We start from the raw sequence: 25118 nt of genomic DNA, 5'->3' as shown, positions 1-25118 counted from the left end.
CTTCTGGCATGGAAACTCGGGGTGAGAGCTGCACGAGGGAAGAACTACTGAGGACGTGAATTTGAATTTTCCGAGCCTTTAGCAAGTATTTGGGATGCCAGCAGTTTTCTTGACTTCATAAAGCATGTCTGATTGCAGCAGTTATGCTTAAAAAATAAAAAGCACAGCAGTAAAAAATGCAGTTTTTGGAGACGTTCAGAGCCAACTTCAGCTCGTTTTCATTTCCAGCGTGAATAATTGGGATGCGGCTCCGTGACACAGGTTGTGTCCTGCCCGGCAAGAACTGAGGCAGAGCCTCAGGCGCTCCACAAAGCTGCTGGGTTCTGCCACCAGAGCTGGTGGGTTCTGCCACCTTGTCTTCCTTCTGCCCGCTCTGTCCCGTGGTGTTTCCGATCACCGGGCGGCTCTGACGGCGCTGTTCCAAGCGCACAGCCCGAGGTAGCGCGTCCCGCCTTACCGGCAGGTTTCAGAGCAGAGCCCCCCCGCCCTGTTCAGGACAGAACCAAGGCTTCTTATTTCATCCAAGGGGTGAGCTAAGTCTGTGCTCTGCTTTTTAGAACACCCAGCCCTGGGGAAGCCCTTCATGTTACCACGTAGAGAGAGATTTGGCACTTTTTTTTTCCAGATTAAATGTTTTAATCCTTCCTCGGCATGGCAGAAAAATTTGCAGTGTAACTTGCGTTAGTGACAAACATGAACCACAGCAGCACGGCTGGGCTGTATTATTTTTCTTCCCCCCTCTGAGGTTCTCGGATCTTTACTGGGTGCCATTTTTGACGTTTTGCTGTAGCCGAGTGACCTGCGTGAGCCAAGCCAGGCGCTGGTGGAGCAGGCACCGATTGCCAGTGCCGTGCTGTGTCTGGGGGCACGACACCAACACTGGTGGCTAGGGCAGGGGCCTTAACAGCTTCCCATCACCCAGGTTGCTGTAGCACAGCGATTATCGCGATAACCGACATAATTGCACGCCCCGTGCCCGCACCGCCCCCGTTTGCTTCGGGAGCTCCCGCAGCACACCCCGAGCCTCCGCCGTCGGGGTCGGAACCCCAGCAGCGTCCCCCCGCCCGGCGGCTTCTGCGGGGGAGGCAAAAAGCTCCTCGCCCAACGTGGGGCTCGAACCCACGACCCTGGGATTAAGAGTCCCATGCTCTACCGACTGAGCTAGCCGGGCGCTGCGACACCGCCTCCCGCCATGTGCCCTTCACCGCCGCACGGGCGCGTGCGCGCTGCCCGTGGGTGACGTCACCACCCCGCCGTGCCTCTCCGCCCGCCCAGCCCTCCCGCAGCGGCGGCCAATGGGAGCGCGCCTTGTTGGGCGGTGGGGAGCGCGAGGGGGCTCCGTCGGGCTGCGGCGCCGCCATGAGCTCCATCGGCACCGGGGTGAGCGGGGGGGGGGGGCACCGGGGGGGGCTGGGGGCGGTGGCGGCCGCGGGGCCCCGGGGCGGCTGTGAGGGGAGCGGGGGCCGGGCCGGGAGCGGCGGGACGGGGCCGCGCTGAGTCACGGCTGGGCCTGCAGCTCCCCCAGCCGGTGTGGGGCCGGCCCCGGGGCTGCGTTCGGTTTGGGGCCCTCGGTACCGCAGGGACGGGGAGCTCGGGTACTGTGAGGGGCGGCTGGGGGGGCTGCGGGGGCTGGGGTGGGGAAGAGGAGGCTCAGGGCAGACCTCATTGCTCTCTGCAGCTACCTGAAAGGGAGGTGTGGGGAGCTGGGGGTCGGCCTCTTCTCACAGGTAACTGGTGATAGGACCAGAGGGAATGGCCTCAAGCTGTGCCAGGGGAGGTTCAGGTTGGAAATGAGGAGACATTTCTGCTCAGCAAGAGCAGTCAGGCACTGGGACGGGTTGCCCAGGGAGGTGGTGGTGTCACCGTCCCTGGGGGTGTTCGAGGAGAGGTTGGGCCTGGTGCTTAGGGACATGGTTTAGTGGTGACATTGGTGGTAGGGGGGTGGCTGGACCAGATGATCCTGGAGGTCTCTTCCAACCTTTGTGATTCTGTGATTACTGCACTGCACGGAATGGAGCAGCTTCTTTATAGTACCTCTTTATAGTACTTAATACCCATGGATGTCCCACAAGTGACAGTCCTACATTTTTAAATAAATAGACCTGTTCTGAAAATAATGGGATGCTGTAATAATGCTCTCTTGCTGAGTACCATGTTTTCATCCTCAGTATGACCTGTCAGCTTCGACGTTCTCTCCAGATGGCAGGGTGTTTCAAGTTGAATATGCGATGAAAGCTGTGGAGAACAGTAGGTAAGATACAACTGCCTGCATTTCTGCTTCTTGGATGGCCGTTATTAAAGCGATGTAATTGGATTAGCCAAGCATGATGGCATTGCAGATGGAAATAATTTTAATGTCTTTTTAAGCAACAGCGTCCCTAACTTCATTTTACAAGGCTTTAAATTAAGCATAAAAGTAGTATAACAGCTTCTGCTTGCTTTGCAGTTTGGTGGAAATTGGTATTTTGTGGAGAATGCAAAGGCAGGCAGTAAAATTACTCATCTGTGTTAAGGACAACAAAACCTTATGCTTTGGGGCAAAATCTGGATGCAAACTGAGTCACTGAAAGCCTGGCATGCTCAAAGCCTCATTAATTTTTGATGACTTCTTTGCATTCGTGAAGAACTTGAGGACGTCCAAATTCTCTGAAAGCTACTTCAGCTTCTCTGAGAGCGTCTGTCTTCCTTCAAGTATACACGAGGCAAAGCTGTAAGGCAAAAACCCCAACTGCGCTGTAGCAACAAGAAGCTGATGGATTAGCAAGGCATGGGCTGGATCACCCGAGTGCCAAATAAGGAGCAGTGAAACGTTTGTGTGGGGACTTGTCAGCCAGCTCTGCCTTCGTCTGAGGAAACGTTGATGTGTTCGGTCTGCTCTGTTTTCCCCCTCCTCCCCCTTGTTGTCTTCAGTCGTGGGGTTGTAACAGATCTACTTCTGTGGAAATAATGTCACAGTTTCTAGTATTTTGCCAGTTCTTCATTAGTTACACTACGGTTCAGTTCTGTGTGAGAAACTTCCATTTATCTTGTCTTTCAGTACAGCAATTGGGATAAGATGCAAGGATGGTGTCGTCTTTGGAGTAGAGAAACTAGTTCTGTCCAAGCTGTACGAGGAGGGTTCCAACAAACGTCTCTTCAATGTTGACCGACACGTTGGAATGGTGAGTTACAACTTCTCATAGCCTGAAAGGGACTTCCTGCTCAAAAGTAGAAATATATAGACCTGAGGATCACTAGTGAAGAGTGTAAGTAAGTTATGCTAAGATTTGCGTGTACATAGAAATGCTATAGAATTTTTGACTAGTTTTATGTAATTTATTCTTGATTGCACACACACAAAGTTCTAAACTTAAAATAGAAGATATGTACACATTTTGAGGCTGCTATAAACTTCATGGAAGTTTTTTCAGCAGTCCAGTTGCTCAGACTTGAATATGAATATAAACACGTCCCTTTTTTGTAGTAAACAAATGAGGTGTGTTAAGAGGGAAAATACTGCAATAGCACTTGAGTACAAGATTATCTTTTCCTTCTTAACAGTCTGAGAGTCAACTGAATTCTGTCAAGGCTGACATCAGTTACTGGCTAATCCGTACCAGTGATGTCAGGATGACACCAAGCAGTGGCTGCTGGGTGACAAAAGTGCGTGAAGCTGTATTTACTGGTGATGTCACCGGTATCGGGGAGAGAACTGGATTTTCTTGTAATCTAAGCAGCCATACAAAATGGAGGCAAAAAAAGGACATCGCTATGGATCTTTTGTGAAGTGTTACACGAAGTATTACACCAAACTATGTGTCATGTATAATACATGACATGTTCATAATTAATACTCATGTTATGAATACTTCATATGAAATATCAAGTATAAAATATGAAGTATTGCTTGGATTAATACAGCCCTGGCAAATCAGAAGACGCTACTTAAAATGAAGATAATTTCAGTTATTGATTTTTCCTAGAGAAAAATTCTATACCATGTTAATATCTAATCATCTTGACGTGGCTTGATTGAACTCACCTGTAATAAATAATACATAGAGTTCAGTAAAGATCTCGGTTAAGTCATGTGGTTAGACTTTTCAAGAGTTTTCTGTAAGAAACGTTTGGACTAGCTGATGGTCATTCTTATTTCAGGCAGTAGCAGGACTTCTGGCCGATGCTCGTTCTTTGGCAGACATAGCTAGAGAAGAGGCTTCCAACTTTAGATCTAACTACGGCTATGATATTCCACTGAAGGTAAGAAATGGGCACGGCTTGTGTAGGGTTCTTTGTTTTCTTAGTCTTGATTCTGAGAATTAAATTTTACTGCTTGAGGCTTGCTTACTTCTTCAAATAAAGACATTAATTTTTGTTTCCACTTAGCATCTTGCAGACAGAGTGGCCATGTACGTGCACGCATACACTCTGTACAGCGCTGTCAGGCCTTTCGGTTGCAGGTAGGTCTTTTGAAAACGCTTGTTTGTAAGGATCTTGTTTCACACCTGCTGGAACTAGTTAGATCGGCTAAAGTCTCTTTCAAATTTGGTGTTAGTAACCTAGGAGTCATTTGGTAAACAGATCCCTTTTTTGTATGTGTGGAAAAACTTACGGGATAAAATTCATGTTTGCATGAGAGAACACCAAGCTTCTAGGTGGATCACATGCCTGTCCCTCAGTTTTAAAGCTGAGGCAATTTAAAGATTTAAATCCGGGGCAGTTCTGAAAGCAGAACTTTTCCTCTGTGATCATCCTGCTTACCCTCATAGCTAAAGAAGAGGTTAGAGCTGCCATGCAGCTACAGCACAGAAGGACTGATAACCTGAGATCTGCTGTCTAGTTACAGATCAAGCACAATGTTTCTTGCGCACGCTTTGGTGTCGTGATCACGCTAAGCCGTTCAGACAAACCACGTAATAGAATGTAACGGAACAGTAGGAGTTAGGCACCAAGAATGTAGGAAACCTGCTTTAGTCTTCATAGTTGTGTGCATCGGTAGAACAAATGTTTTTAATTTCCCTTTTTCTCCATCAGTTTCATGTTGGGGTCCTATGATAACGATGATGGCGCACAGCTGTACATGATTGATCCGTCGGGAGTTTCATACGTGAGTGTGTCAGAAATATTTCCATCTTAGCGTAAGTTCCCCCTTTAAAAGCTCCTAATTTGGAAACCAGTAAGTGCCATTCCAGAAGTGCTCTTAATTGTTGTTCTCTTCCCCTGGGAAGATCTCCAGTGAATCGTTGCCTAAGATGAACAGAGCTGTTTTTTTTTTTCTTTTGCATGCCTTTGTTAAACAGACATTGTCTATTTATTGGAAGTAGCGCAGTCTCCATGAAACTAGTTTTTTTAAGCTTGTCTCTCAGAAATTTGGGAGTTCACTCCACCTGATTGTATCCAATGAAAAGCCCCATATGTTACCCCAAAAATGTGAGTATTGTAGTGATGCCCCGTTCACAAAATACTTTGTGTAAGAGAGAGGTTTAGATAAACAAGGGCTGCTACTCTGATGCTGGCTGCTACCAGCAAGTCAAATCAAAATGGGTACTTCTGTTTGTCTCTTCAGCTTTGTGTTACACAGGATGGTCCTCTTTTTTTTTATTTCAATATGTCTAATACAGTAACTCTTGAGGGAAGCAAAAGTGCTCAGTTTTTACGTGCTTACACTTCAATGTATTTTCATGGTAGGCGGGGCTTTGGGCTTTTGTGTTTTGTTTTTTTTTTCCCCCTGCATGGATCCTCTCCAATTCTCGTTTGCTTTTCTTTTGTTTTCAGTTACAGTAGATGATCTGTTGCAAGAAATTGAGCAGATGCGTTTCTGCCCAGAGGAACTACTGAGTGCTTATCTATCAATGGTGGCAGTATTTAATCTAGTAATTGGGTTCTGTTCTCCAGTTTAGGAATCTTACTTGAAACAGAATACCAACGTTTACTGTGCATTTGCCTTATTATTATGGGATTTGGGGGGGGTTGTCATATGTAATGGTAAGAACCGTAGAGGACATAGTATTTAATTAAACTTTTTGTTTCTTTTTTTTTTTTTTTAGGGTTATTGGGGGTGTGCCATTGGTAAAGCCAGGCAGGCTGCAAAAACAGAGATCGAAAAACTTCAGGTACGATGTTCCAGTTCTGTTGTGTTGTTTCAAGGCAAATATTCCTACGTTATAGTACTACTTTTTTGGATGCCTAAAATATGTAAAATACAAGAGAAGCAGAAGAAATGTTTTGTAGATGGTTTTAGCCTCAATGATAGTATTTCTGAAGTCTTGCCCCTGGGCAACGCGTAGTCAGTAGGGAGTCCGTGTTTTTAAAACAGGAAGCATGAACATATGCTGCCACGCATGCCAGTAAACAAAGTCATTGAATTCATATAAAAATGTCATAAAGTTTTTTTAGTTGTGAATGAAAGCCTTAGGGCAGCATTGTACAGGGTGGTATATCTATTTTTTCCCAAAGGTTTTAGATGATTCTTTTCTTAAAAAGTTGAAAAAAGCTGGTCTTGTTAAGGACAGTGAGTGAAACTGCAGAATACGGAGTGACCACTGGAATATTATGACTTTGAAAATGTTAATGGAGAAAAAGAAAATCCTTGCTAGCTAAGACAGTGTTTCTCAGCTAGCTGATGTTGAGGTACTGTCTCTTTTCCCTTTCTGTCTTTTCTCCTTTTCTGTCTTTTTTTCTCTTCTCCTTTTCTATCTTTTCTTTTCCTCTAGCTGCTTGTTGTTGCTGACTGTAATGCACCCTCCAAAAAATCTGTTACATCTGATGAAGAGGACTTTAGTGCTGTGAATGCTAGAGGGAGTAAACTGTATGGCATGCTGTCACGGAAAACAAAAAGGGCAGTTTTTGTTCAGCATTTCTTGCTTGCACAACACTGTAATTAATTTTGTGAAGTGTTACAAGGAAGTTCTGTGGATGCACACTGAGAAGTTGTTTCATAGCCTTCTGAATGAGCGTGTAGACAGTTAGCTGTGTGAAACTGGTCCACTGAGAGAAGCTGACCGAAATGTATCAGCGTGCCTTAAGCTGACTTAGAGTTAGGTTAGAACCCTGGAAGACTTCTGTCCTTCTCTTGGGTTGTCGTATTTGAATCACTTGGAACCAGAGACAGCATGGGGCAGCCCTGCTCTTGGCCTGTTCGTTGTAATTCTTACTTTATACTCTTCTTGAGTGTTATTTATAGTTTTGATCTACAAAAGTACATCACAGCTGTTCACTGAAAAACTCAAGTTCATCTGGTTGTTAGACTCTTAAGAATAGTCCATTTATGGTGGTGCAGCATCACATCTGAAAAATTACAGGAAAATTGAAAATATTCCTAGACACGATTCATTCAGTCTTGAACGTGGTCAGATGCTTGAACACCAAATCAAAGGTTGGAGTCCTACGAGATGATCTGATCTCGATATTGAAATCTTGGCGTCTGAGAAATCATCATTTCAATTTCCACATGTGCAAGCTGACATAAAGATAATATGTTGAGTAATAGATAATTTACTGAAAAAAAAACTTCTCTGCAGTTCTGGGATTTTCAAAACCTTTATTGCTTGCTATTTGTGCAGCTAATTAGTATGTGTATTGCTTGAGCTGTACAGTAGGGCCTATGAAGTGTAGTACATGGGAGGAGTGGTGTGCCACACAGCACAATGGCGTTGATTTATTCAATGGCTTGTTTGCAGAATGCCGTCAGTAAGGCGTATGATCCTGTCAGAGCAGTGTGAAGCAAGCGCAGTCTTGCATGCTGATGGTTTTTGTTAACCGTAGGCTGGGCAGGTTCCCAGGGCAGAGTTAATTTTGCTAAGATGAATTTCTGATCGAATGACAAAACTGAAGTGGGAAAAAGACAGAAGTGCACAAGCTTTTGTGGGGCGATTTGCCTGTCGGGGCCTATTGACTAAAACTCTTACCATGGAAGAAATGACTACAGGTGGGAAGAAAGAGGCACGCATGTAGGCATAACCTGAAAACCTGCCTTACAGGTACTGCGGAGCAGAAGCTGTATCTGGGAGGGGACGTAGCATGCGAAACCCTCGTGTGCAGCTTACACTGCAAGTGAAAAACACTGCAGGGATCACATCTGTTGCGTGTTATGCAAACACTTCCTATCTTGAGCTGCGGGGAAAACTTGTAGTCACGTGGAGAGGATTTGAATCTTCTCATCTCTTCTGCAGCGCTTCTCACGCATCTCCAGATACTATTTAAAATCTTTTTGATATATAGACGTAATTAACCCTTGTGATAAACCGTTACGGTGTTTCCTATTGTTGTCTGCAGTTAACATTATCTAGGATGGGAAAAGGATCATGGCAAAAGATAAACTTAACCTCCAAGTTTTGACTTGTAAACACGCATGATGGTAACAGAATCACAGAATCATCTAGGTTGGAAGAGACCTCCAAGATCACCGAGTCCAACCTCTGACCTAACACTAACAAGTCCTCCAATAAACCACACCACTAAGCTCTACATCTAAACGTCTTTTAAAGACCTCCAGGGATGGTGACTCAACCACTTCCCTGGGCAGCCCATTCCAATGCCTAACATCCCTTTCGGTAAAGAAGTTCTTTCTAATATCCAACCTACGACCTTTGGGTTCTCCTGGTTCACTGCTAAGTTCATACACGTAAACGTACATAGTCATTTAAATGTTCATGTGACACAAATTGTACTTGTAAATAGCAGCGAGCGTCAGCGGCTGCGTTACGGATTAAGTGTCACAAACGTAAGGGCTGGCACAATGGGTCTCTGTTTAGGAAACTTCTTGGAATGCAAATATGATGGCACGTCTGTCTGACCAGGCATGTTCCTTTCCCTGCCCATTGCTTACTCAGGCATGTGCTTTACGCCTAGAAAGTGCAGTGAGACTCAACATGAACAAAGGACTGTTGTCATCTTAGTTTTGAGCCATGGGTGAAGGACCTAACTTCTATACTGGGGCTTAGAAAACTTTTTGAAAATCTGACAGAGATGGTAAACTGCATAATTAGTGGGTTTTACTCTGAGCTCAGTGTAAATAATGGGAAAAGAAAGAAATAATTTTGAACTTGAAAATCACTCTATGCTAGGGAAAGTGAAAGTGTTAGTAAAATGTATAACATATTGGTCTGTATCCTGTGACTGAGGGCCCGTTGGTTTCAATTAATAACGGCAGGTGAGTTTTTGTGAGTGATAGATCAAAGGCTGATGTTTGTTTGTTTGGTGCAAATGAAACATTGAGAAAGTAGGTAAGATTAATCTTGTTTCAAACCTGCATTAATGAAATACAGTGGTCCAAAAGAGTTGACTGGCAAGAGATTTGATCTGCAAAACTTGAGTTTGTCACAGAAAGTGGGATGAGACTTCATTCTGATTAACTGTGAAGCTGTCAGAAGACTGAGATTTAACAGTGGAAAAAATACAAAATGAGTTGCTGATACCTTGCTCAGCCATGTAGTTGGTTGCTAACACGCTACCAGTATTCCTCTCTTTAGGCATCACTTACAAGTCAGACTTGCTTGCAACAGTATGTTGGTAAGAGCTAAAGTATTCGTATGCTACCTAGAAAGAGTGTGGATGTTGTATGTGAAAATACAGTGCCTCCTCCATACTGTACGTGTGGGTATTTTTACAGTAGTTTATCAGAAAGCATCTAAGAATGAGTCAAGCTTTGATGATGTTACAGTTAGCTGTTCAGTTTCTAGGATTCCAGCTGGTAAGTGCTTTAAAGTGGGGAGTCTTTCACACTGACACTTTATTTAAAGAACCATTCACATATAAAATTCTTCACTGGAAGATGGGCTTGCATGTAGTAGGATGAGCAAAAGTGAAAGGTGCGTTTGTAGAGAATAACAGCAAGCTCATCAGGTATGTGCACCCTCAGTTTCGGGCCTTGTGGAAATGGAAAACTGGACGTTCTCTTACGCTGTGTATTTTTTTGCCTACAGATGAAGGAAATGACCTGCCGTGACGTCGTTAAAGAGGTTGCGAAAATGTAAGTCTCCAACCTGTTTTTCCAACTTGAGAGAAATTGGTACTGGTGAACTTGCTATGGTTTCAAACTGAGACTGTTCCTTTTATATTAGGTACCGGGTCTCACTTCTCTTAGATGCGTGCTCATGTTGACTCTAGTACATTACTATTTGTCCTCTTGTGAGGTGGGATATGCTACCCAAACACTGCAAAATGAGAAAGGATGCAAAAAATACTCATCTCATCTGCTACTTGTTAAAGGTGCAGTTTTGTAGCAGCAGTGGGTTAAAGCTTAAAATGTCTGAACACAGTCACTGGTTTTAAAATATATAAACCAAGTGACAGGTGGGAGAAACTCAGTGTCCTGGTCCTGCAGAGGTGCATACTGTGTTGTGCAGATTAAACAATCACCTGGGGCTTCAGACATGAAGTAGCAGGCCAAAAATGAAGCTGAGGTCTCTGACCTAGCTTTCTTATTTTCCTAAAAGATTCAAGTGCTTGGAAAAGAAACACGCTATAACTCTTTGTTTAAAGAGGCATATAGAATATAGCTGTTTTCATTTCACTGATTAGGTTCGTACCACATGAAGATACAGGAAATATTGAATTTGCAAACCTGCTGGGCGGTTTATTTACTGATGCAATTTAAGATGATGCATCAGTGCCCTAATCACCTGAACTTGCTAATGCCATCCCACAAACTCTGGGTGTAGCTTGCTGACTGAGTGGCATGATGCAAATCACATACTAGTAAGGGGAGAAAAGAGACCAGGAAGACTTCTGCTAGGTAGAGCATGAATTGGCCAGTAGTAATCTTGAAAATACTTTGTGAATTTAACATTGTCAAACAAATACAAGTATCCTTCAGCTACCTACAACACTTGATGTTTTCCAGGGACACTTCTGTGCTTGTCACATCTGATACTGATCTCAGGTGTTTTATGGCTATTATTTAGAAGGTTATAAAGAAGGAACAAATGTTTCCGTCGTTGGTGTTGCAGCCTGTGAGTTTATTTCAGAGTTTGTGTCAGAGGCTATGGTGGTAGCAGCTAAAGGAAAGAATGTGTGGACTCTTCTTTAAACCTAACAAGGACCGATTCTAAAACTACAAATGAGGCACAGATTCTCAAGTGCTCAGAAGCCTCCTGTTCCTTAATTCAGCCTCAGCTCAAAACTAAACAGCAATTCTAGATACAGTTCTGGTTTCTTCTAGCTTAAGGCTAGTCCCTAGTAGCACTTAGCAAGATACCAAACACTTTATTTCTTTAAAATCCTAAAGTACTTGCCAGAGTCCACAGTAATGATTTCTTCAAGAGCTTGTAGTAGTACGCTTATATATATATTTTTATACAAGATATGTTCATATTTAGTCTCAAGTGTAAACTAAAGTAAGACTTACAAGAGAAATATACGATGCTGCTGTGAGTGATCCAGCAGGAGCAGGCCATGATGCCTTGGTTCTGCAGTATCTGAATCTTAAATAACACTTATTGTAAAGGTGCTGCTGTTCTGTTTAAGATAACTCAGGCATCTCAACTCAATAAATAACTTGCATCTTAGCTGTATTCATTTAACATCCATTTATACTAACAACCCTAGAATATTCTCTGGTGTGCTCTTGGTTTTGTGGGGGATACGCATTAGGGAAGGATAAGGGAGAAAGCAGAGCTTGTATTAACTATAAGAACAGTATTTCAACAGAATAAGAGATCTGTGAAAGGAGGAGAGTATATTTAATCTGTTGACAAATCTGTTCTAATCTGTATTTCTTTACAGAATCTACATAGTTCACGATGAAGTAAAAGATAAAGCATTTGAGTTGGAACTCAGCTGGGTCGGAGAAGGTAATGCATTTCTAAACTTCTATAAACACTATATAAAACTTCTGAGTTCCTGTAACTGAAGTAAAATATTTGCTTCTTAACTTTTTTCTGTATGTCAAGGTCTTTATATGAATTCTGCTTCATATGTACTTTTTATTTGCAGTAACCGGTGGAAAACATGAAATCGTTCCCAAAGACATAAGGGAAGAAGCAGAAAAATACGCCAAGGTAAGGTCCAACATCATTGTTGTCATCTCAGGGCTCACTTGACAAAGCTGGAATGGAACGAATCAACAGTAGGATTCCAGCATTGTGATGGCTGGAAAATGCAGAGTCACACATCACTTAGGTAGTAGCTGATATTATTCTGAAGAGAATTATGAGTTTCTCAGTATAATCCAGAGATAACTCTTACTTTTAAAAACCATACTTCAGCAGGTTTGCAGTTATCATTTCTCTTTCAAAAGCAAATATATTCCTCTTCAATAATGGTGTAAGTAGGAAAGGTAAAATTATTGCAGTCAACGCGACTTATTAAAGACAAGCAGCTGGAGAAAGTTAGCCCTCCAGCATTTAACAGCTTTAAATTTGTTCTAAAAGTAGTAATGGTGCTCAGTGTTAAACTCCTAAAAATAGGAACTAGCCTGCTGAATACCAACCTTTGTACAGATTGAGAGGATTGTCAAGTAACAGCAGAACTCCCTTTGCTTGTTCCAGGCAAGCTGTAGAACAGATATTAAACCATTCTTTTCATTAATCTTTTTTTAAATAGGAATCTTTGAAAGAGGAAGATGAATCAGACGATGACAATATGTAACACATTGTTACTTCAAGACAAGTTCAACTTTTTTTTTAAACTTAGTACAAGTTTGTTTATAATGTATTAAGCATGGGATGCTACTATGTACTTGCTGGAAAAACCTGAGTGACCAACTTGCACTAATAAATTTTCCATTTTACTGTCTGCTAGCTGTTATTTCAATATAGTACAGGTCAGCATTATCAAGAGACAACTGTGTTCCAAACTGTAAAGTACTTCAAAACGGCCACTAGAAGGAAAGATGTTATCAGGTTGGCGTTGCTTCCTCTCACTTCAGAGTATTGAGCTAGGCTAAGTACAGAAGAGTCATCTGCCTAGAAATCTGACAAGTCTCCTGCTTAGTTACCTAGTTTAGTACATAGTAGAACTTTGTTATTCCTGCAAATCATGATGTTAGTTAATCAAGTTCATCTGTCACCATAGTCCCTGATTCTCCTTGGCAGGATACAACCTACCTAGCTGTAAAAAAAAAAAAAAAGCTGGCTGCCAGTTTTGGTGATATACACAGCTGACAACTTCAAACAGCCTATGTAACAACCAGAAATGCAGGGGGAGAAAAAACTTGAATCTGTAGTATTAAGACCACACTAGGAAAAGTGAACAATGTGAAGCATTTGAACAGTGCTTGTGTTAAGTTGTAAGTCTGAGATCTACTAAGCTGTGTAACTGGAATAAAAAGAAGTTCAGTTCAAGTACTCAGCTTTATTCAGCTGTGGTTTCTCAAATCAGTTTTGAATCAATAGTTAACTTTCCCAGGAGCTGCAAACCAAACAAAAAAAACTATTCCCCGCCTTTCCTAGGAAAAGGGGCAGCATCTAATCTAGTCACTTCAAAGTCTGAAAAGATAAAGTCTATTCACCACTTTAAAACTTCAAATGCAAGTCTTATACATTGTATTAAAATTGAGGTCATTTTTAATCTAAAATGACCACTTTCCTCCTAACAAATCAAATGCCTCAGCTTCAGTACTACATATTAGTAATGACAAGCCCATTAAAAAGTTTCCTTCATTTTCTTTTTTTCTTTCCATGCTTCTGCTTTCTCTTTTCTAAAGGGATTACAGGATACAGGTAGTGTTTCCTTTTCTTGGCAAAAGAAAGAAAATAGAGATAGATGGGTCTGTGTCAGTGCTTAATGACCATCTCAGCTTACGTCTCTGCTGCAGTCAAGCTACATGAACCCTTGTTTCTCCAGCTAGGCGCAGCTTTCAAACTCTGCTAGAACTGTCAGGCCTCCCTGCACTGACATGAATGGTGACCATGATGGATAGCTTCAGTCAGCATTGTCTCCTGAGGCAACAGTGCAGTTGTTACACTGAGTCAGGGCTTAGTTCTGTATTGCATTCAGCTGGAATTTACTACTGAAGCTTACTGCTGATTCAGCTCTTTGAGTCAGTGAGAGCCAGTTAGGAAACTAATCAGCAGTCTAAAGCATTTGCTGAGGGCTGAGCTTCCACTCACCATATGTAACAGGACTCCTTGATTCTCTTCAGGCTGTCTTTATTCTGCACCTGAAATATCACTAAAGGGAAATTAAAAGCCATCCTTATGTGGCTACAGCTATCCTGCTAATCCTTTCATTAAGAGCCATTCAGAACTAGGCCCAGGCAGTACAGCAGTCGTACAAGTTAGGTTTCCAGGTTAAGTGAGAAGAACAAGATCAATCCTGCATGAGAAAAATATTTCACCATGTTAAGATATAGGCAGGAACATAGCTGCCTCCTTTCTTACTCGAGTTTCAAAGCAGATACTTATCAGAGAACATGACAATCTAAGAAGTTCCTTTGAAAAAGCATGCTCTGGTTTGTTGCTTGGTGTGTAAAAAAGCCCAACAAGAAGCAATTTAAGAGCTTACACATTTCCAGTGAACTTACTTGTCATGGCAACATTCAGTTAAACAATACCAAGCTGAGTGTTACTGTCAGGTTTTAAGTAATCGGAGTGTGAGAACTGACCTTCACCTATAGTAAGGAAAAAAGCCACTCTTATTTTCATTGGCTGCAGATGGGGAAAGATAAAGAAAGCAAGAATTAGAAGGATCTTTTTTGGGGGAAGAATATTTGCATTTATTCAGGGGTGGTAAAAAAACAGGAGGAGAGGTAATTACTGAACAAGCTATTTTAGTACTGAAGTTTTCCTTAGCATTTAAAAGGGCAACAGTAGAAATCTAGCAGGCTTCCAGTGCATTACGAATTGCTACCTTTTAGCAATAAGAGTTGTGGAACTTCAGAACTCATTTCTGCACTAGGAGGATCCTTATTTCAGGAGAGGAAATGGTGCAAACTCATTACAGCTACTGTTGTAGCCTTCATCTAGTTGCAGAAGTGCCCACTGGGATAGCCAATGAGACAACCATTCTCAAATTAATAAGGTATTAAAGTGCAAAGATGTTACTTAAGAACACATTTATATTTGCGCAGTATCACTTTTCACTAATTTTAGTCTACAGCTGATAGGCTAAATGCCAGCCTTTGTGAATTTTGCTGCTAAGAATTAGTGTTGCTGTGTCAAACAGCAAGTTGATCAGGGGAAGAAGTCTTCCAAGAGAAGGAAAAGGCAACACCAACTACATAAAAACTTGCAAATGCTGTAGGACAGCACAGCATCATTAAACTTTGATTAAATGAAGACTGTGTCCTATTTCTAAACATACAGAGCTGAGGCAAATCACTTGGTTGGAGCTAAGCTTGAGAAGGGCTAAAACTAGATCTGAGATCACCACGTACACAAGGACAGGATTTGTTACAGAACAAGAGAGAGGAATATTAAAAAGAAAAAAGCTTCCCTTTAATAGGGGCCATTTCTTAAATACAGGCCTGGAAAAAACAAGTATCTAGCTGTATTATAGAACTCAGTGAGAGGCCTGGAAGTGGTTGATTGTAGTTTGAGTTTAACATTGAAATGTAAGAGTACATTGCAAGGCTAAAAAAAAAAAAACTTGTCCTTGGTAAGGTAAATTTCTGAATCACAGGTTTAAGCAAGAGACGATTCTTAGCACTCATTTTGAGTATTTCTGCCAGGAGTACTGGGAAGTTTCAGTTCTGAAGATAGCAGAAGAGCCTAATTAGCCCACACCATGGCAGCATTTCTTGCTGCGGGCTTAACAAGTAACCTTCTTGGTCTGGGCTCTGGCCATTTATGGGAATACATAATAGAGCAGAAAGTCAGATACGCATTTGGAATGCATAACTGTAGTTCTTGCCATGCTGGAACATGACTTCGGAGCATTCATGGCAAATACTGCTGCTTGAGACCCAAAGCATGTGCCCTAACAGCACAACAGAAAAGAGACTGTACAGACCAACTCATCTCTTAGCTTAAAGTCATCCTTCACCACGGAAGGTTTTAGAAATACACAGATCTAGCAATGAACGAGGAAGGATGTACATTATAATCCTTCCTCTTGCATCTCACACACCCACTGATAGTTATTCAGCACCTGATGAATCACTGCTCTGATATTTAGTACAACTGGGTACGTCACATTCCGTTACAATCAGTTAGTCAGCGAGTCCATGCACAGAGGCCTTGTTTGAGGAAATTAAGGGGACTGCAGATGACAAGTTTAAAAGTAATCCTTCCAGTTTATATTCATCTCCATGACTGCACCAAAACAGGTTTTAGAATATGCAAATTCACTTGAAGCCTTCAAAAATGAGATTTAAACTGTAGCATCAGGGTAATCAATTATTTGTACTGATTTACATGGCCATTAAAAAAAGTGGTTTTGGTATTGTCTTCATTAAAAATGACTGGTGTTGCTGATTAAACAAAGGTAAGATTGAGCTGTTTGAACATCTCAGAAGTAACCCATACATAAAATCCAGCATAGCAGATATACATATCTCCCTAATACCTATTACTGCTCCATAGTTGGTGTTGACTCAAAAGAGCACTTGAAACAATTAATTCCATGCAGATCTGGAGCGTGCCAAGCATCAGGTCATTTGTTACTTCTCATAACCAAAAATAGCTTGATGGCCTAAGGTTAAAAGCCCCCCACGCTGCAAGTTTTGCTGTCTGTACAGACACAGTAACGCTTGAGATGCTATTTGGCTCTGCAGTCCAAGTCACCCTTAAGGAAGGAGCTTTGGTCTAACTACGTAGGTGATACTGCAAGTCTCTTCCTTAAGTCAAACTGTAACCATACAACAGAACACCAAACAATGATTTCCACAACATAGCTTAAGCATTTATCAGCAGGAAGGCAAAACAGTCGGACTTTTAAGTGCAGAACTTCAAGATACTGAAGAGAAAAGTAGCATTAGTTGTCAGGAAAATTTTGAGACTGTACCACCACCAAAAATTTAGTAGGAAGTGTTCTCTCCCCCTTGTTTTCTTCTTTCAGTTGCCTCCGAGACAAGGACTAGTTTTTCCTCCACCCACCAGTTTTTCAAGTTACATACAGCAAGGAAGTTACTTTTACCTAAGAATTGGGAGCTATTTTGAGACATTAACTGCTCCTAACTTTCTATATTAGATGATCTTCTACTTACACCCTATTATAGAGCTGCAGAAACCACGCTGCAGAAGAGGTAGGGGTGTAGCCTTGCTGTCTATCCAATAGATAGATGTTGGTATTTGAGAACACCAGACCTACAACCGAGTTCAGACCAAGTCTCCCATTTCCAGGAGGCCTAAACCACCATGCAGTGCTCTTCATCTTCAGCACACTGCTATTAAAGGACTCTGAAACAGTTGTTTAAAAACAGTTCTTACAAATTGCTATGCCAACCAAAAATGGACAACTAGAATAAAGCAGGCAGCAGCCAGGCATAGTTTATAGTCCAAACATGTGCATATGATCAGATACAGAAGAAAAAATGGAATCCCCTGAAGTTTCCCCTAAAGACAATATAAGAACTACCCACCAAAAAAAAAACCAACCACAAACCACCAAACACACTTTGATTGACACAAGATGAGACAAGTAAGAATTTAGAAAAAGTTTTGTTTATTGTTGTATAAAGTTAGACATCATCTGATATTACATGTATAGCCTGCAAGCCCCAAATGCATGCATTAAGAGTCCACTTTCAGCAACAGATTGCTAATCCCCCCCATGGGAGGGTGGAATCAGCTCATCTTTAAGACCCCTTCCAACCCAAACCATTCTGTTACTCTAAGGGTAGGTTAACTTACAGTGAATTCACCCAGAGGCTGATACATTCTGAACACACACAGAAAGCAATGCTTAAATTAACACCAGGAAGCTTTTGAAAGTTTTGTTCGCAGAGCTTTTAGAAAATTTAGAAAAGCAGGAATCTGCTGCGTTCATTATTTGGGGTAGGAAGGAGACTACGTTAACGGGTTCCAACAGCAGCAAAGGAAGTTTCAGGTGACTTTAACAGCATGCTTACATAAAGCGCAATTTCAGCTCTCATTCTGCGCATTTCCACACTAAAAAGATGGCCACTTTAGGAAGCTGTTTTTCCCCAAACCCGTTTCTCTATACATCAGGAATAGAAGAAATCTGAAATGCTGTCTCAGGAAGCAGAATGAAAACATAGCTTGATGTGTTTCCAGTAGGAAAGTCAGTTTAACAAGCAACTATTTCACCCAGCCAAATGCTCCTTTCCATTCTCATACCAGTTTGTCACTTCATTTTGCTGCTCGCAAGGAAGAGACCAGTACCACACTAATAAGACACATTTCGTTGACCCAAAATAATTAAACTCACAAGAAGTCACACATTGTTCCTTGACAGTTCTGTACGTCAACACAACACAGCTCATCTCAGCAGTTCTGTTTACACTGTGCTGGTGTAACTAATGGGGTGGCAGAGTGCACAGCAGAACTGCAGCTCCTGACAGGAGAAAGCTCATCCCTGAAGGTACCAGCAAACAGCGCGATCTTGCAATTAATTCACAGCTTAGCTGTGCTAACACAGTGCTGGCTGGTCAGCTAATTCCCTCACCACTTGGAAGTTAACTACCACTAATATCCTTCAAGCAAAATACACAAAGGAGAAAGTAGCTTTTGAAAAAAGGCCTAAGCAGGAGGAAAATCAGAAGGTAATCACTGGCCAAAGTGATTCTCACTAACAGCAGCTACTTACAGCTAATAACATTTAATTCAAAAGACTGAGGGCATTAATGCTTTTAGAACAGAATCAATACTGACGAACTGCAGTCTTGTTAGCTGAGGCTGAAAAGTAAATTAACCAGAAGTGATTAAAGTAATTTGGACAAGTAAAAGCCCTAGAAGAAAGGGCATAACTACTGCCCTCACAGGCTTTCTTTTGCTGAATATCCCTGCTTGCACAAGTAGTTTTACTTCTTTCTGCTGGGCTGCATACTAATAGTGGCATACACATTGCTTTCTGGAAAATTGACAAGGAGAGCGCATGCAGCCCTAGCCCTAAGCCAGCTGGGTGATGGTGCTCGACAGACTGCATCTGAAACAATCCCCCATTTTAATCAACAGCTCGTCAGTGCTGACAGGCTTGGAGGGGACACCTGTGCTAGCAGGTTGACCACATCCAAGGACTCACCTTCAGCATCAAAACAGTATTTTCTTTCTCTGCAAGTATGGAAATGTGTCTTAGTAAAAATCCAAACTGAGCAAGAAAAAGGCTGTGCATATGAAAACACAGCTTTTAAGTTTTATTTCCTCTTATACTTTTTAAACTACTCCTTCTGCAGACAGAAAAAGACAGTCAAGATGTAAACTGGCAACAGGTAGCATGAGCAAGGAGGACTCTTACTTCAGATTGGCTGTGACAAATCACTCTGAAAATTACTTTAAGAACAAAGAAAAAAAAACAACACTATCCTGAATATTCTAACACAGGTAGTGAGAAAAATAATCCAACTAGAGTTACTTCTCTTTACCAAAAGAAAAACAACTGATTTTAGCTCTCCAACTTCAGCATCAGTCAACATCTTAGATATGAACAATGTGGACACGCATTTAATGTATGTTTACTCCCAATCTGGTTTCACCAAAAGCCGAAGAATTGAATCCATAGTTGCTTCCAACCAGGTTCCAAAAGTTCAGTATTTGAGAAGGAGTCTATTCTACCAGAAATTTAACTTACTTGGAAGATTGCAGTAGGATTCTTCAAACACAGCATGCAGCCTCATTTAAATGTTTAAGTTTAAATTATGTAACTACAACTCCCCAAAGCAGTTTTTGCATTCAAGTTTCCCCCCACATGTTTGATTTAGATGGGAAGCTACTCAAGCACTACTATTTATAAACAAGATTTGACTCTGTTAGGAAGAATTAGAGTTAGGAGTATCTAGAGTTTCACATGGCAGTTTAAAAGTTTTCAACTTGAGTTTATTTCAGGAACACTAAAACCATATTTGCTCTGTAGACTAGTGACTGACTATATTTACAGAGAACCACTCTTCCAATCCCATAGAAAACGTCTCTTCTCACTTTGAAAGATCAAAAATTGCACAGGTAAACTGTTTAGACCAACAATAAAGCCTACACATTGGAGGCCAGGCAAAAAAAAAAGCTGCATGCAGTAGAAATGCTTTGGAAACCAGTTAATTTTATTTTAACTCTGTGCTCATTAGGTTTACTGTGCTAGAATGGTTGATGCACTTGCACAGCCCACGTGGATATACGCACTGGATACATTTCTAGTACCAAGTTGCGCCTGTTGCAAACAAGTTACATGGAAGGCTGAAACAAAGTTTGATGACACATGAATGACAGCTAGATCTAGTCTTTCACCTTTACTCCTGGCATTTAAAATACCAGTTAGCCTGTGAAAACGTACGTAAGAATATTCTCCTTCAGCAGCCATGTGAAGTAATGTTACCACCCAGAGCAGTAACAGAATCCACACTTGATCTCAAGCACTTACTTCAGGTTTTGGAGGACAGACTGATCACTTGGTTCCAGGTGATGGCAACCAAAGCTCTCCGCCACACTGAAACAGCAGCTGCTACACAAGTCTTCAGCTTCTAGGATGAAAGCAGCAGTTCCATCAGTTGAGAACTAAAACTTCTCTTGGTACTACGCTGCTAATAACAGATCGGCTGATGCGTCACTAGTTTCTGCACACATCTTATAGCACACAGGATCGCATTTACAAACTGCAGCCACAAGCACAACAAAGTCTGGATGTAGTTTATTCAGGAAGAGCAGGACCATTTCTCCCTGGAGATCTCTGAAGCCACTAACAAGATACCTGCTCAGCTTGTCAGAGTGTATCAGCACTTTACTCATGTTACTGGAAGGAGAAACTGCAAAGTGAGTACTACGGCTAGGTCAGAGCTAACAGGAAAGCTGACTTTCAGATTTTTTCCCCTCTCCCCTCATACAAAGTACTACGTTAGAAGTATTTTCATAATTATTCATATCCAGAACTTACTGCACTGGTGCAAAACATGCCTCTAACGGGTTCAAGAAACCAGTAGTAAGACTTGGGGAACATAACGCACTAATTCAGGTTGAACTAGTGCAGGTTGAAGGGTTGCTATGCTTTCTCCAACAGCACTCATAATGAAGTGTTCAAAGATAGCATTCACATTTATGTTTGAAAAACTGAACACCCATTTTTCTGAACATGGGAACCGGAAAGTGCCAGTTCTGGGGTAACTAAGCAGCCAGTATTAGTTTTTTTTTTTTTAAATAAAACATACACTTTTTATATCTACCTCTATTTTATATATAAATAAAAACATGAAGGAACTTGTTGCTGAGAGTTAGCAGTAAAGCACAACTTCTTCCATGACAAGGAAAAAAGGAAAAGTTTGACCTTTCATTTTTACGATGTAGCTATTAACAACTGATCCTTCTGGTGTCATCACTTTCCTGTGGGGTTTGTTCCTCTCGTTCCCCCCCCCACCCCCATTTTTTCCTTATAAAAGTATACTAAGTACTCCAGAACTCCTTGACACACTCTTTTGAGCCAATTACGGAGAGTCAGACAGAGCTCTGTGGCAAGCACACATTTGACCTTCATTTATGCAGAAATACCGGAGTTCCACACAGACAGATTTTGAACCACAAGGCAGATGCTTGCTCAACCACTGCTGGAAAAATATTGCCTACTTACTGGCAGCACAGAAACACCAAGGGGAAGGGCATCTAAAAAAGGAGAACTGAACACTAGAAACAAAAAATAAAAGCTAGCGGTGTCCTGAACATCTGTGAAGTTTGACAAAGTAACATAGTGTTTCACTTTATACAGAGAAGCTCAGTTTAGAACAAGAATCAGTATTTTTAACACTCTTTGAATGTTTTGGCTCTTATTGTATACATATTCTGAGTTTCTAATTACATGTAAATGCAGTACATCAAGAGCAGTGTCTGACTACTGAACAGAATTAGAACACCTTACTTATCCCAGAAATCTCTCTTCTCGTTATATTCTCTTTTCCTAAGGAATCCACACTTTAAAAAAATTATATTAAGATGCTACTCATAGTACTAAGGAAATTGCAAGACACAGAAATCACTGTATTTGCCTTTTCTTATTGAGTGCCACGTATATGCAAGACTGAACAAACTTCCTGTGAATTCTGCAACTATTACACCAAAGAAATTTGAAGGAAGTTATCTTTTCTAATTTACTGACAGGACTGAGCCATCAAGACCAGTTATGCATTTAGAGTATCTTGATGCCTCAGCGTTCATTGCTCTGCACGAGCTAAGAGCAAAACACAGAAGGTGATTATTCTGTCCTACAAGGCCTTTGGTACTAACAGAGTACACATAATACAAGCGCCACTGCTTTGAACAATGGTGTTAAATATTTTTCTCTTTTAGTGTGTCTATTTACAGAGAGATTAGATAAAAACCCCTACTGATTGTTTCATACTATAACTCAGAAGACAGCGTTAGCTTTGTAAAGTTAAAGCGGCTCATGATAGAGTGGCTCACACCAGAAAACTGCTGCTCATTTTTTCCATTCCTGTCAACTGTTTCCCTGTAAGAGATCACACAGTGGGGGAAGGGACACAACTGCAAGGATACAGTATAGCCAAGCTATATTTAATCCTCAAGGGCTAGTTCACACTGACATACTTTTAGATGCAAAACTTCAATATCCTAGTGCTGCTCCGAGTTTGGAAGTTCATGTTTCAATGAAAAGTTACTTTAAACCAAAAATAGGAGTTGTCTCCAGCTTGCCAGAAGCGCAGCCTTTTCATTCCATTATACCAGACATCATCCCCAAGTTGCGTGTGAATGTTTAGGCTCTTTGGTGTGCTGCCTAGCTAGACATTCTTAGGTGCTTTAAATGCCATAAAAGCACAAGTCACCTCCTCTGATGACTAACTATATAGAAAAAAAAAAAAAACTTGCTCACAGTAGTTAGATGGATGATGTGCCAAGAACTTCCAAGGCACGCCAGCTGCAACAGATACATCCAGGTGGACAGAATTTTTCTGCTAGAAATCAGAAACACGACTGATTAGTTTTGTCACAAATTTATTTATTGAGTGGTACTCTACTTAGTACAGAGATATAAGCCATTGCTCCAAAATCTCACAGTCTAAGTCATGATTCAGCTAATACAATCCACAGAAATATCATAAGTTTACATTTGAAGTAAAGGCTCAAAGTTTTGCTAACAGCAGAGTTAAGTTTGATGTATTCTAGATAATTATCTGCTCTTCAGTTTATTCACTGCATCAGCCGGAACCACAACACAAAATCAAAATTCCCTCGGCATTAAAAGAAATGCCCCAAGCCTTCCTATAACTTGTACGTCTTTACAACCAAGATCCGAACATCAGAAACCTGAAGCTATGCTTCAGATGTGTTATACGTGATCTGTAGTCAATTCTAAACATTCTTTGCATGCATTAATCCTTACTACAGATATTATACTGTACTATAGTATACTACTACACTATTAACTGGCACTTAAACCCACTACAGAATTGTCTCTTTGCCTGCTGCTTCCTAAAAAATCAAGTTTAGTTTAAAAAAAAACTTCAAGTCAGATGTCACATGGAAGCTACGTGTAAGCTAACAATCCATTCCTTTCAGCATTAGCAAAGCAGGCTTTGTAATTACACTGATAGGTCCCATCACTGATGCTTTAAATAAGCCCAAGATACAGATGTAGCTGAAAGAAAGCTACTGAAATCAAATAGATTTTCGTTAACGTGAGGAAAAATAATGGATCTACGCCAGATCTGAGCACAGAACAGGCTTTACACACAGAGTCAAGACGCGAGGCTGCCGTTAAAACACGAGCACGGCCATGTGTAACCGGTTCCTGTCAGTAACCGGCACTAGGCAGCACCGCCTCAAGGCGCCGGGAGAGCCGGCAGCCTGTGGCGGTGCGGACCCCGGTAACAACGAGTTACTCCTCCACATATATACACGCACACACCTCCCCCTTCCTCCCCCCGCTAACCGCCCCCTACCTGCAGCCGCCTCACAGCCCCGCGGCCGCCCGTTCCGCCTCCCGCCGGCGGGGCGGCCCCGCCGAGCACCACCAGCAGAGGCACCACCGCCGCTTCTCCGGAGCCTCCCCGCTGCGCCACGGCCGCTGAGGAGCCACCGAAACCGAACCGCGAGGCGGCCCCGGGGCGCTGAGGGGGCCCCCGCAACCGCCATGTGAAGGTCCGGCCCCGCGGCGCCGCCACCTACCCCCCGCCCCGCGGCCGCCTAAAATGGGAAGGAGCCGCGCACAAAATGGCGCCGGGAGGCTGACCGCCGCCGCGCATGCGCGCCGCGCCGCGCCCGCCGCAGCCTCCCCCCTCCCTCCCCCCGCCCCGCCCTTCTCCTCGTCCCCCCGCCCCTGCGCGGCTCGGAGAGGCGGCTCCAGCCAATCGCGTCGCGCCGTCGCTGTTCCTCGCCTCCCGGTCTCGGCCAATCGCCGCGCTCGGAGACACATCCGGCTCCGCTTCTCGCCAATCAGCCGCGGGGAGGACGGTGACTTCACTTCAACTGCTACCAATCTCATCACTCCCCGGTGGAAAGCCAATCAAAAGTCCCCGTGGCTCTACCTGCGTCGACGTCTGACCAATAGCCCTCGCCGTCCTCACCGCGACCAATAGCAGCGCCGTCCGCGGCGCCCAATCCGGGCGGGGCAGAGCCCCGGGGGCGTCAGGAAGGGACCAATGGGAGCTCGAGCAGGCCGGATTCTGCTCAACAGCTTGTTATTGGGCTCGGCGCTGCCCGGCCGCTGCCAGTCCGGGCGGGCGGGCCGGGGGGGGGGCGGAGCGGGGCCGCGCTCAGCGCCGCCGCTCGCGGGGGGGGCGGGGGGGGGCGTCGGCGTCGTCGCGGCGGGGCCGAGCCGAGCCGAGCCGGGCAGAGCCGAGGCGAGTCGAGCCGAGGCGGGCGCTGCCCACTTCGCTCCGACTTTCCAGGTACGAGGCAGAGCGGGGCGGGCGGGCAGCCGCAACTCCGCCGCTCCGTCCCCGGGGGGGGGACTCAGAGGAGGGGGGCTCGGAGGAGGGGGCTGCCCGTTGCTGCCCCCCTCAGACCCCCGCAGGCAGCCCGAAGCTCGGCGGTGGCGGCGGCTCGGCGCGTCCCCCAAACTTGCGAGGGCCGGGGAGGGGCGGGGAAGGCGGCGGCGGGGCCCCGGTTCCCCCGTTCTCTCCCCCCTTCCCCCCCCCCCCCCCCCTC

The 25118-nt window shown here is 43.2% G+C and overlaps 2 protein-coding genes and 1 long non-coding RNA gene across 4 annotated transcripts in view; 2 read left to right on the top strand and 1 right to left on the bottom strand.

The window, feature by feature from the left end:
* Positions 1-1227: 1227 nt before the first annotated feature.
* PSMA3 (proteasome 20S subunit alpha 3) lies at positions 1228-12714 on the top strand. The gene is made up of 11 exons (XM_083837172.1): positions 1228-1380; positions 2169-2251; positions 3038-3161; positions 4138-4239; positions 4366-4439; positions 5014-5086; positions 6027-6092; positions 9903-9949; positions 11704-11771; positions 11914-11978; positions 12523-12714. Exons 1-11 carry the CDS (start codon positions 1360-1362, stop codon positions 12565-12567), a joined length of 768 nt encoding a protein of 255 aa, XP_083693298.1. The 5' UTR covers positions 1228-1359; the 3' UTR covers positions 12568-12714.
* A 4792-nt stretch (positions 12715-17506) lies between these two features.
* On the bottom strand, positions 17507-24596 carry LOC310899997. Of its 2 annotated transcripts, XR_014584765.1 has the most exons (3): positions 23912-24596; positions 22843-22924; positions 17507-20491 (listed from the first exon to the last, which is right to left on the bottom strand). It is a non-coding gene; the product is annotated as an uncharacterized lncRNA (long non-coding RNA). The 2 variants fall into 2 exon arrangements; XR_014584764.1 differs by having other exon boundaries at positions 17507-22924.
* A 149-nt stretch (positions 24597-24745) lies between these two features.
* The window catches only part of ARID4A (AT-rich interaction domain 4A), a 48547-nt gene continuing 48174 nt past the window's right edge, over positions 24746-25118 (top strand). The window contains exon 1 of the mRNA XM_083837168.1: positions 24746-24859. The gene's annotated coding sequence lies outside the window, so the exon portion shown is untranslated. The remainder of the gene's footprint in view (positions 24860-25118) is intronic.

The sequence above is a fragment of the Anser anser genome (genome assembly GCF_964211835.1).
Source record: "Anser anser genome assembly, chromosome: 5".
Classification (NCBI taxonomy): domain Eukaryota; kingdom Metazoa; phylum Chordata; class Aves; order Anseriformes; family Anatidae; genus Anser; species Anser anser.
Note: the sequence above shows the minus strand (reverse complement) of the source record. Positions and strands in the feature narration are given on the sequence as shown.

Excerpts from the sequence above, each read along its gene's own strand:
- PSMA3 (XM_083837172.1), top strand. The coding sequence starts at position 1,360 with ATGAGCTCCATCGGCACCGGG. Across the intron at positions 2,252-3,037 it reads AAAGCTGTGGAGAACAGTAG|TACAGCAATTGGGATAAGAT; the intron begins GTAAGATACAAC and ends CTTGTCTTTCAG. Across the intron at positions 5,087-6,026 it reads ATCCGTCGGGAGTTTCATAC|GGTTATTGGGGGTGTGCCAT; the intron begins GTGAGTGTGTCA and ends TTTTTTTTTTAG.